Genomic DNA, 10,423 nt, shown 5'->3' on the forward strand with positions numbered 1-10,423 from the left:
TTAATTTTTTTTGCCCTTGGTAACTCCGATCAGATCTTAGACACAAAATGGATTTCGGGGTTCATTTGACTTGGTTACTAATTTGGAGAAGGGCTGAACAAATAATCAAATTATAAACAACATCACAATGTAGTTGAGTGCAAATTTCACATAACAAAGGATGTAATTAATTTTGAAGGGTAAAAAAAAAAACCTCTGCTTATTTTCGGTTGGTCGGTAGAAAAAAAAAAAATTCCTTACCCACCTCGGTGATATTTCCTTTGAACTCAGGTCCTGTGCCTGCGAGTTTGAGGGTCCTGTGTAAGATCTAAGCAGTAACGGGTTCTTCTGCATGGAGATGTTGGTTGTTATTCCAAGCACCTGTCTTTCGTATCAATTCATATTTCATTTGTCTGTACAGTATGTAAGCCGAATCTAACACCAAAAGATTAATGTACCGTATTATAAATTTATATCATTCATTGTTCCGCTAATATAGATTATTGTATGTGTTAATTAAAAAACACATGGGGAAAGAACATTGAAAAAACAATTGCGTATTATAATTTTGCATATTGCAAAAAGAAACCTTTGCAATTTGATTATTTTCCAAAATCTTCAGCCTTAATTTGGAAGGTCTGTTTGTTAGCTGAGTCAGTGATGGTGAAGCGGTTGGCTGGCAGTGTGAGTTCAGTTGCCACTCAGGGACAGTGCAAATGAGTGTGAAAGGTTGTCTGTCTCTAAATGTGTCCTGTGCTTGACTTGTGACCAGTCCCGGGTTTTACCCTGCCTCTCACTCCATGTCAGCTGGGATAGACTCCAGCTCCCCAGGACAGTTTATAGTACAAGTGGTATAAAAACTCAACAACTGCCTGCTAGCTCAGCGGGGGTGGTGGCGGTTGTGGCATTGGCATGTGCTCCATATCAGTCTTGCTGCGTTTGGGTGGCAGTGTTTGGTCGTGAGCCTTGCGAATGTGTCGATAGAGATCTCCGGACTGGGTATAACTACGGTAGCAGAAGCGGCACTCGTAGGGGCGCTCCCTTGTGTGCACGATGGCGTGACGCCTTAGCGTGTATGTGCACGAGAAGGTTTTGCCACAGACGCAGCACGTCGGGACATCCTCCACGATGCCCCCCATGGTGTCCTGAAAGTCTGTTAAAAAGGCAGAGTGGTCCGAGTGTTGCTGTGTCGTGGACGGTGGAGGGAGTAATGAAGCGGCCAACGAAGACGACGATGAAGGGGAGTGAGGGGAGGCGTAGTCGGACGTCATTTGGCGGGAGGTGTGTGTGTTCAGCTCCTCATCCGGAATGTCAAAGTCGTCGTCCATCACCGGCTCGCTTTCTTTGCAGTTCTCTTTTTCCTCGTCCTGCTCCTCATCAGAAATAACAATGGCCTCCACTTTGACTTGTGCATTGTCACCATTATTGTCCTCAGTTCCTAAGACTATAGGGGAATATGCTCTTCCACCAGACTCCATTTCGATGGCAGCTATGTTTTCAAGAGTCTGAGGCGCCGAGAGGTGGGGGTGCTGGCCTCCACGTTGCAATGAGACGGCGCACTGGATTTGAATTTGGGGACGTGAGTACGGAAGTGACGACTCGTTTTGTGTTCGTGCCACCTTGGCCGTACATCTGTCATCATCACACACGAAAGATTCTGTTCGAATTTCTTTCTCACGGGCCCGCTGAAGATCTGGTGAGTTGTTGGATTCGGGTGAGGAAGGAGCAACCGCTGACGGACAGCCAGCCTCGATGTCCAAGACAAGGGTAGATGAGGAAGGCTGCTGATTGCTGCTGTATCAAAAAAAAAAAAAAAAAAAAACAGACAGAAAAACTAGAATATTTGGAAATAGTAGCATATTCCATTACATAAAGGCCGTGGTGCCTTTTTAGGAGAGCCAGATTTTACAAAACCTCCAACGGAACTCTCCATTCATGAAAACATGTTTTCTCACCATCAACTCCCAGTGGTGGCCTTCTATTCTGGTTTAAACACTATCCAAAGCATGTATGTAGATGTTACTTATTTATGCCTAATCAGTTTTTAGTCTCAGTGTGTTGTCCTGTCCATCTATTCTCCTCAGGACCTTTACAACTAGTTGTGCTGGTCAATCTAACTTAAAACTAGATTGCCAATGGGGCTGTTTGAGAGGTGAAACGATTGAACGACAACTAATTGATTATCAAATGAATTGATAAATATTATTGATAATTGATTCATTGTTTAGATAGCTCTTATAATTTAAAATGGTCAAAATCCTCACATTTTCATCTTCTCAATATTAAATATACCTTTCTGTAGTGCTCCATGAGAGCAGACTGATCATCTTTGTCAACTCAAAATAAGACATTTGCTTTTACTTTGGATTACAATTATCTTTTTTTTTAATGTTACAAAGCAAACCAGTAAGTGAATCATAAATACAATAATTTGTTTGTGCAAAATGCAAAAGTTATTTACGCTGTCAAATTGAAATATTGTCCTCTTTTTGTATAAAGGGATGAAAATTAAAACATGTTTTTAAAAATCAGATTAATCAATTAATTGACGGATTGAATAATTGTTAAAATAATCATTAGTTGTCTGAGTTTGTTTCTTTAACTAATCAGATTTCAAATTTGCCTCAAAGGGTCACCTAGCAGGCCCACAATGTCAGCATTTTTCAGTCCTCTGCACACATTAAAACATTTTAGAATCAGCACCACAAGTTTGTTTGACAAGTGTGTGCGTGTATATATAATTTTATAAGATAAATTCTGAATTTGAAGGGGTCCAGATTATTTATGGGGTGTTTTTGCATAGAATTGATGGTTCTACACTATAATTGCTTCAGGTAAATTTCCAGACTGCCCCACTGAAGGTCCAGGTGCCAAATATACATAGCTCCAATGTAAACTCCACAATAAATTTCAGCTTTACAGGTGCCACGTCTGATATGCTGACTGCCGTCATCTATCCATCCATTGTCTCTTGTGCTTGTCCTCATTAGAGTGGCAAGTGAATTGGAGCCGATCCCAGATAACTTTGATCAAGAGGAAGGGTCACCCTGGACTCGTCGGCAGTATTTCACAGGTCACTTACACACCGATAAACATTCAAAATAATGCATATGGACAATTAAGATTCCTCATTTAACCTACTATACACATTTTTAAATGTGCAAGGACCCAGAAAAACTACATTTATAATCACAGCACTTTTTTTCCACCATTTTTCCCCCAAGTCAGTGATGCACCTTATGGGTCACGGCCACTATTTATTTATTTATTTTATAGGTCACTACTCAGGCAATACCGAGGGTGTAGATTCTCGACTTGTACCTGTATGTCTCAGTGGTGCTGCATGGGCTGGAGAGAGCTGAGCCTTCACCCTGACTGCCAGTTCTCAACCTGTTGGGGCCTCCCGACTCCTGCATAGAATGACCCAGAGCGGGTCCCTGCGCCAGTTCTCCACAGGGTAGCAGATGAGGGCCACCCATGCCAGGCTGCGTGGTGTCAGCGAGATCAGGACTCAGGGGAGTCTGAGCTCGTACCTCTGGTGAGCCCACATCAATCCTGTACTCAGACTTGACAGACTCCGACATACGCTGTCCTGCCATGAGGGGAACTGGCGTGACGGTTGTTGTCATGGCAATGGGAATCAAGTGATCTGCTGCCATGGTTACCACAGGCTCAGGGCCAGCATCCCCACAATCCTGCCTCCTTGTCTCTGTTACTTTCCTGGCCCCAGTGTTCTCCTCAGAGCGAGTGCTATCCGCCTCAGCCAAGGGCCCTCGGCTCTGCAGCCTTCTTTTACACACCCTCACCACCTCGTTCATGTGAAGGAAGCTCGCCGCTGCCAATACGTCCTCCAGTGGTGGCGACTTCTCCAGCTGCAGCACCCCTTCATAAACAAAGTCAAGGAGCAGGCTGAATGCGGCCGCCGTGACAATATCGCTGTCAAGTGTAACAGAGCTGCTGGAAGCACTTGCGCCAGCGCTGCGGAGTGAATCCGAGTAAAACATGTGGAAAAAAGGCGAGCAGGAGGCCAGAACAGCTCGATGAGCCAGGAAACGGGATGAGCCCACCAGGACGGTGCAGTCGCAAAGGAAGCCGCGCTGACGCTGGGAGCGCAGAGCTGACAGCAGCTGCTGGGAATGCTGAGGAAACTCCATAACCTGACCAACAAGGAAGACAAATAAAAGGACGAGAATATGTGGTGAAAAATTATTAAATGATGGATTTTATGAGGAACACACACCTGACAATTCAGTTATTAGTGTGCGCATTTTTTGTATTTACTACCATTTCCAAGAGGAAATAATTACATTTATATGCAATTTCATTGATCAGTTTTTTACTTTTGTACTTAATGTGCATTTTTTTCATTTTTTAATGCATGCAGACTTAAGTATTTATACTCCTATTTTGTGTAGTTTTAGTTCTTATTGATTCAATATTGAATTGAATTGCAACCTGATGAATAGCAATCAAATTGCATTGCGTGGGGCAATGCATTAAATTAATTACGTTACACTGACAAAATCCTTGTGGTGTGTGTTTGCGTTACTAATAGTTTATGTGTCATATTTAACACATGGTTTAATTCATGTTGCAGTGTTTATTATAGTTGATTTTATATATATATATATAAACGAACTATGACTTTAGATTGTGTGTAAAATAGCGACATCCAGATTGACAATGCAAAACATGCATTGCTCACCGAAACGTTTTTTTTTCTTGTAAAAATGAATCATGCTTAGATCAAAATAAATTAGAAGTTACTCACAGTTACTCAGTACTTAAAAAGCTTTTTAATTTAATACGAAGTTATTCTTAAGCAAATAATTATTTGAAGGACTATATTTTTAAGTGAGTAATATTATTCTAAAGTAATGGTACCATTACAATGAGAGACTCAACTACCCACCTCTGACTAATCAACGTTACTAACGCATACCAATAATAGACTTTTGTGGACAAACAATCTAATGCAACGTTACTAAATGTAACGTCAGACAAATCATTCCAGAGCAACATAAAAACACACAACAAACACAACCTGACAATTCCCGCAACCTCTTGAACTAATCGTTAATATCCTTCAGCCACCGTCTTCCCCAGTTGCCCAAATCTGCTAGGGCGACACCTCATCTTTTAATAGTCTGTTTTAAATTGTAATAAAAAATGACCAAGATGATGATCTTACCCAGGCGTAGTGGTCGTCTTCCACCACAAACCGTAAATCTCAGGCAACTAACACATCCATTCAGAGCCACACAAACCGGAAAAGCAGGTTTAGTGTCACGTGACCATGTCTCCACTAGCCACGTGATCACGTTTGATGACCTTGAGTGGTCTCAAAATGGAGTCTGACAGAGGAAATCGAAGAGGCCAAAGAGGGAGACGTGGTGGCGAAGAGGTGAGTTCCGGCCACTTTGGAAGAGGTGGCAAAGTAAAAATAAATTTAGAATAACCGATTTTGACTTCTTTAAAATGAGTGCGCAGTCTGAAATGTACTCTGGTACGAACGGTAAAAATAAATTATGCTGTGAGTTATACAGTAGTCTACTCGTATTGACAACAACGAAAACAAGTAATTTAATCAATCAATGGAAACCCCCTACCCCCCACAAAATAGTGGGGTTTTTTTGTTTTGTTTTGTTTTTTAACCAAAAGGTTGCTAGTTTGGATCAGACGTTTCATTATTAGTTGCGTGTACGTGAAATTTCAAAGCTTAAATGATTTACACCAGACCAGAATTGTCAGACATATTTTTAAATATTCCACTGCCATTACAAGTATTTTCTTGAGACAACTGTGAAGAAAGTTAGGGGTTTTTAAAGTGTGTCTGTCTTCAAAGTAAAGTAGATGTGTAAAAAAACAAAACATTGGATTTAAATCTACTGTGAGCCGAATCGAATCATTACATTTGTACTGTCCTAGAATCTTAACGCATCCCCTGTATCGTGATACCAATCAAATCGTCTTTTATGAGAGATTCACACCAGGTATGAAACTGTTGAATGTTGCTGATGATATGTTGTGTTTGTCTGAATTAACTTTAATAGTTTGGGCATTGGAGAGCTTTTATATATCCAATTAAATAATTTGACGTATTTTAATAAAAAAAAAAAAAAAAACTGATTTGCTTTCCCCTGCCAGGACAGAGATGTCAGGTTGTCTAAATCGATGTCCTATGCTCTTCGCCACGGTGCTACCCAAATGGGGCTACATTTAAGTTCAGGTGAGTGAAAACACCTACTTCTCTTTCTGAACTGAATGGCTGAAAATTACAATGCACCTACAGAACCCAATAGTATCCAATACAAGAACTGTGTAAAAATGTTTTATTTATTGTAGCATGGTTGCCTACCGGTTAGTGCGTATGTTATACTGTTCTGAGGTTTAGGGTTTGAATCCAGGGGCCTAATCTACAAAACCAAAACAATTATGAATTAAAAATTATAAATCCGATGTTTTTTGTAATATGCATTAATTTATTGTGTGTGTTTGTTAAATACATGGGAAGAAGGTCTTGAATAAATGATTGCATATTAAATCACAATATTGAGGAAGAAAACTTGCATTAATCAGAGATGAAAGTCCTCCGGATTTTCCCAGAATTCCGGGTTTTTCAAATTTTTATGAAAATTTCTCCGGAGAATTGAGGAAAATTTGCATAATCCGGATATTAGTTGACAACATTGAACGAAGACGCGTTTGAGTTCGTTGTATTGCTTTCACGAGCGTAGCCATATTGAGGCACTAACACTAGTAACAGTAAAGAGATTTTTGTTTGTGTAATAACGACAGAAGGCATGATGGCGTTTGACTAATGGTTTAGTAGAACGAATGGCAACTCGCAACAACAGTAGCAAGTGTCATTTTGCCTCTTGGGTTATACCATCTCAACTAGAACGTGGGGGATAGTCCCCAAACAATTTTCGTCTCTTTATAAACACACCTGCTAAACCCCAGTGGAACGAATAAAAGACGCCGTCAACAAGACAGTTGTCGTAAAAAATATATTTGGCCAAAAAGGGAAAAACACAGATTGGCAGAAAATCGTGTCCGTCCGACTTCGAGTGTCGTCTCGGCTAACTTAGCTTAGCCGTTGTTGGACTCGCCACAACAGTAATACCTTCGCCTCGCATTCTCATGGCCTCGCCACATCTTGGAGATTTCGAAATTTTGGCCCGAACGGAAGCCACAAAGGGTACAAGTGTGCACACAAAAGGAAGATTAATCATTGAATGTCGAGTATTTGAATAGCGTTTTGTGTAAACTAATTCATCATGCTTGATCGGCCAAGTGCGTGAGCGCGCGCACACGCACGTGTATGTGTGTGTGTGTGTGTGTGTGTGTACACACACGCACACACACACACACACACGCACACGCGAGCGCTACACACACACACACACACACACACACACACACACATTTATTTATTTATTTATTTATTCCGGAATTTTCAGGAAAGTCCACTTTCATCTCTGCATTATATAATTTTTCAAAATCATTCAGCCCAAATAAGCAGTGGAGAAAGATGCAGCGTAATGACATTTAATTTAATATATTGCACCAATGGTGATTAGTACTTCTGCAGTCATGTGTCCCAAAGTCATATTAACTCTTCATAGATGGCTACGTGTTTGTGGAGGATGTCTTGGCTTGCCCGCAGTTTCGCTCATACAAACTGGAGGATGTTGAGAGAGTGGTGGCCACAAATGACAAGCAGCGTTTTAAACTTCGTCCTCACCCAGAAAATGGCCGCTTGCAAATTCGAGCCAATCAGGGACACACAATACAGGTAAAGTCAAGCTCAGCTTCCTGCATATATTTGATCCAGGAATCTCCAGCGCACCAGTTATAAATGAATGCAGTTTTAATCCCGCTTGAATGTTTGTGGCTAGGTAACGGATCTGGAGCTGAAACCTGTTTTGACCGGTTCTCCCGACTGTCCTGCCGAGGCTGTTCACGGGTCCTACATGCGCAACTGGAGCTCCATCCAGGAGCAGGGTTTGAGTCGCATGAGGAGGACGCACATTCATCTGGCCCCAGGCTTGCCACAAGAAGACGGCGTAATAAGCGGTACGCAAAGGTTTACTGCGTGCCTTTCATCAAAAGCTTTTCGATGAGAGTGTTTTGGGTTTTTTTTCCTCATTTTTAACCAGGTATGAGGAAAGACTGTGATCTCGCTATATTTATTGATGTACCCAAGGCGCTTGCTGGTAAGATGACACACTGTTGATTGACATCCTGTGCAGGTAATCTCATTTAAAAAAATTGACCTGACTGAATATGACTGCACAGATGGGATTGAGTTCTTCTGGTCAGAGAACCGTGTGTTGTTGACAACAGGGAACATCGAAGGGAAACTTCCTGCGACATACTTTAGCCGAGCCATACAACTCAGGCCTACGAGTAAGAGAGTCACCATATGTGTCAATTGTGTGTTGTTTTTCTATCCTGACGGTGAGCAGGTGTTGTCTTTTGTTTTTAGGGTGGATCCTGCCGCTGTGATGCCAGCAGAAGACCGTTCAACAAGTGCATCCGTTTTCTCTATCGCTAATCTGCATTCGGATCTCGGGTGAGGTGGAGCCTTTACCAGCTGACTTTGGGGAGGGACAGTCAATCTCAGGGAACATACAGTATAGACAAACAAGCATTCACACTCTCATTCACACCTACAGACAATAATAGTCTTCAATGAATAATAATAATAGGCAGAGCTGAAATTACCTGAGATGAATGTTCAGCATATCACTTTGTGAAAATGGCAATGGCACCAGATGCCTTGACAAAGAGGGTATGAACACGTATAAGAATGAAATGCGCTCAATTTATTTTATTAAATGTGTAAGTGGTGAACATTTGCTGTTGACATCTATTTGTTTTCTCACACGGAATTCATTTGCTATTTGTGTTGAGCTAGTAACAATGAGGTAAGTGTACTATACATTGGTCGTGAGGGGTGTGCAATGTTTTCTTTGTTGCTTTTTATCTTTTGACATTTGGCAGACTGGAATGAAAATGCATATGTCATGTTTTTTTGCCTACAATCGAAAATGATTAAGATTGTTTGGTGTATTAGAGTCTAGAGCGCCTCGTGTCCTCCGGTCAGCTTGTGGAAGAGCTCCTCGTTGAGCTTGTCACTCTTGTCGCGGCTGCGCGTCGACATGAAGATGTAGCCCCCGATGAACTCGTGAACAATTTTGCAGTCGGCCGTCACACAGCTGAAGGCGATGTTGATGTTCCCCTCAAACTCTATTGCCACCTGTGATGTGGTTAAAACCACACAACCAACAGCAGCGATCGCATATTTTTTCCCCACAGAATAAATCATTGGTGTTTCACTGTAATGCTCATAATTATAAGTGATGGCTGGTGGACTTTTCACACCTGTCGAATGTCCCAGTTGACGTTCCACTGCTTCATGTTGTTGTACCGCCAGGTCTTCACCACGTCTCCCACACCCAGGTCGATGCGGATAAGACGGTTGGGAGCAATGCCCAGTACCTCGTCTTTACGGCTTCCTTTGAACCTGTCCGACAAGAAAAACAATTTATTTCCTCCTCATTCTGTCAAGTCCTCATTGATTTAAAAACTCTGGGATGACAGTACTGCTTTCATTTAAATGATTAAAAAGCTTGCAAACAAATGTGTGATGGAACCTGACTACGACATATGAGAGGCCAAAGTCGGGCAGGGCCTGCCAGATCTGCAGGAAGCGCAAGACTGCATCCACCAGTGAGAGCTGAGCCACATTCTGGCACGCATCCAGAATACGAGGGGTCAGCTGCATAGAGACACACACACACAGACACAGAGTGAAATGGCAAAATGAGTTACATTTACCATTTACCTGCAATTATCTTCAGTCGGTCAATATCCCATAAATCAACACATGCAATATTAAAGAGTCAAATGAGAAGTATATTTTTATTCTGTGCAAAAACTATAAGATCACTAAGAATAAATCTATATCTCAAATCAAGGCAAAATGTGCGTTTTCTTTGTCTGCCAAGATACAATGGTGCTTTAAGATATGAGTTTAATTCAATGGACATTGTGCTGCTCCTTCTGGTGTGGGCACCTTGGCCACCTGGGGTAGTATACTAAATCATTGGGCTACACTGTAAGATGCTCTTAGTAATATAATTTATTTTAGTCATTCTTCACAGAGGATAACGAGCATACAAACAGCTGTCAAACTGCTGCTTCTTGTGAAGCCTTAAAAAGCATAAGATTAGAGATTATAATTTATTGAGCTATTACTACTGATGAGTAAAATAATCATACTGTTATTCAAACGGTATGCCTACGAATATCCTAGTTGGGTTTTTGCAGGCTTATGTTTACTTGTTTTTATCAATCAAAATGTCCTTTCATATATATACTGTGTGTGTGTGTGCGCGCGCGCGTGCGTTTGTGTGTGTGTGTGTGTGTGTATATA

General features: G+C 41.5%; 3 protein-coding genes across 9 annotated transcripts in view; 1 reads left to right on the top strand and 2 right to left on the bottom strand.

Moving 5' to 3' along the window:
* On the bottom strand, window positions 1-5,288 carry zbtb3 (zinc finger and BTB domain containing 3). Of its 4 annotated transcripts, none has more exons than XM_019870002.1 (4): window positions 5,171-5,288; window positions 3,645-4,136; window positions 3,301-3,566; window positions 1-1,773 (listed from the first exon to the last, which is right to left on the bottom strand). In XM_019870002.1, the coding sequence occupies exons 2-4, from the start codon at window positions 4,131-4,133 to the stop codon at window positions 855-857; spliced, it is 1,674 nt and encodes a 557-aa protein (XP_019725561.1). In that variant the 5' UTR covers window positions 4,134-4,136; window positions 5,171-5,288; the 3' UTR covers window positions 1-854. The 4 variants fall into 4 exon arrangements, with proteins under 4 accessions (XP_019725561.1, XP_019725559.1, XP_019725560.1 ...); XM_019870000.1 differs by adding an exon at window positions 5,024-5,095 and having other exon boundaries at window positions 3,301-4,136; window positions 5,171-5,266; XM_019870001.1 differs by having other exon boundaries at window positions 1-1,770; window positions 3,301-4,136.
* On the top strand, window positions 5,286-9,628 carry trpt1 (tRNA phosphotransferase 1). Of its 3 annotated transcripts, none has more exons than XM_019870004.1 (8): window positions 5,286-5,383; window positions 6,127-6,208; window positions 7,608-7,777; window positions 7,881-8,058; window positions 8,142-8,198; window positions 8,281-8,391; window positions 8,471-8,557; window positions 9,422-9,628. In XM_019870004.1, the coding sequence occupies exons 1-7, from the start codon at window positions 5,306-5,308 to the stop codon at window positions 8,488-8,490; spliced, it is 696 nt and encodes a 231-aa protein (XP_019725563.1). In that variant the 5' UTR covers window positions 5,286-5,305; the 3' UTR covers window positions 8,491-8,557; window positions 9,422-9,628. The 3 variants fall into 3 exon arrangements, with proteins under 3 accessions (XP_019725563.1, XP_019725564.1, XP_019725565.1); XM_019870006.1 differs by having other exon boundaries at window positions 5,321-5,408; XM_019870005.1 differs by lacking the exon at window positions 9,422-9,628 and having other exon boundaries at window positions 8,451-8,541.
* The window catches only part of fermt3b (FERM domain containing kindlin 3b), an 11,156-nt gene continuing 9,522 nt past the window's right edge, over window positions 8,790-10,423 (bottom strand). For both annotated transcript variants that reach the window (XM_019869997.1, XM_019869998.1), the window contains exons 13-15: window positions 9,642-9,766; window positions 9,370-9,511; window positions 8,790-9,244 (exon numbers count right to left, since the gene is read on the bottom strand). In XM_019869997.1, coding sequence (XP_019725556.1) covers window positions 9,065-9,244; window positions 9,370-9,511; window positions 9,642-9,766 — 447 coding nt within the window. In that variant the 3' untranslated portion in view covers window positions 8,790-9,064. The remainder of the gene's footprint in view (window positions 9,245-9,369; window positions 9,512-9,641; window positions 9,767-10,423) is intronic.

Source organism: Hippocampus comes, unplaced genomic scaffold (assembly GCF_001891065.2).
Source record: "Hippocampus comes isolate QL1 unplaced genomic scaffold, H_comes_QL1_v1.1 scaffold9, whole genome shotgun sequence".
Taxonomy (NCBI): domain Eukaryota; kingdom Metazoa; phylum Chordata; class Actinopteri; order Syngnathiformes; family Syngnathidae; genus Hippocampus; species Hippocampus comes.

Bases quoted from the DNA above. Each gene is read 5' to 3' on its own strand.
- trpt1 (XM_019870004.1), top strand. From the start codon at position 5,306: ATGACCTTGAGTGGTCTCAAAATGGAGTCTGACAGAGGAAATCGAAGA. The intron at 7,778-7,880 runs GTAAAGTCAAGC...GTTTGTGGCTAG, and splicing joins ATCAGGGACACACAATACAG to GTAACGGATCTGGAGCTGAA. The intron at 8,199-8,280 runs GTAAGATGACAC...ATGACTGCACAG, and splicing joins TGTACCCAAGGCGCTTGCTG to ATGGGATTGAGTTCTTCTGG.
- zbtb3 (XM_019869999.1), bottom strand. From the start codon at position 4,133: ATGGAGTTTCCTCAGCATTCCCAGCAGCTGCTGTCAGCTCTGCGCTCC. The intron at 1,774-3,300 runs GTACAAGTCGAG...TTTTTGATACAG, and splicing joins AGCACCACTGAGACATACAG to CAGCAATCAGCAGCCTTCCT.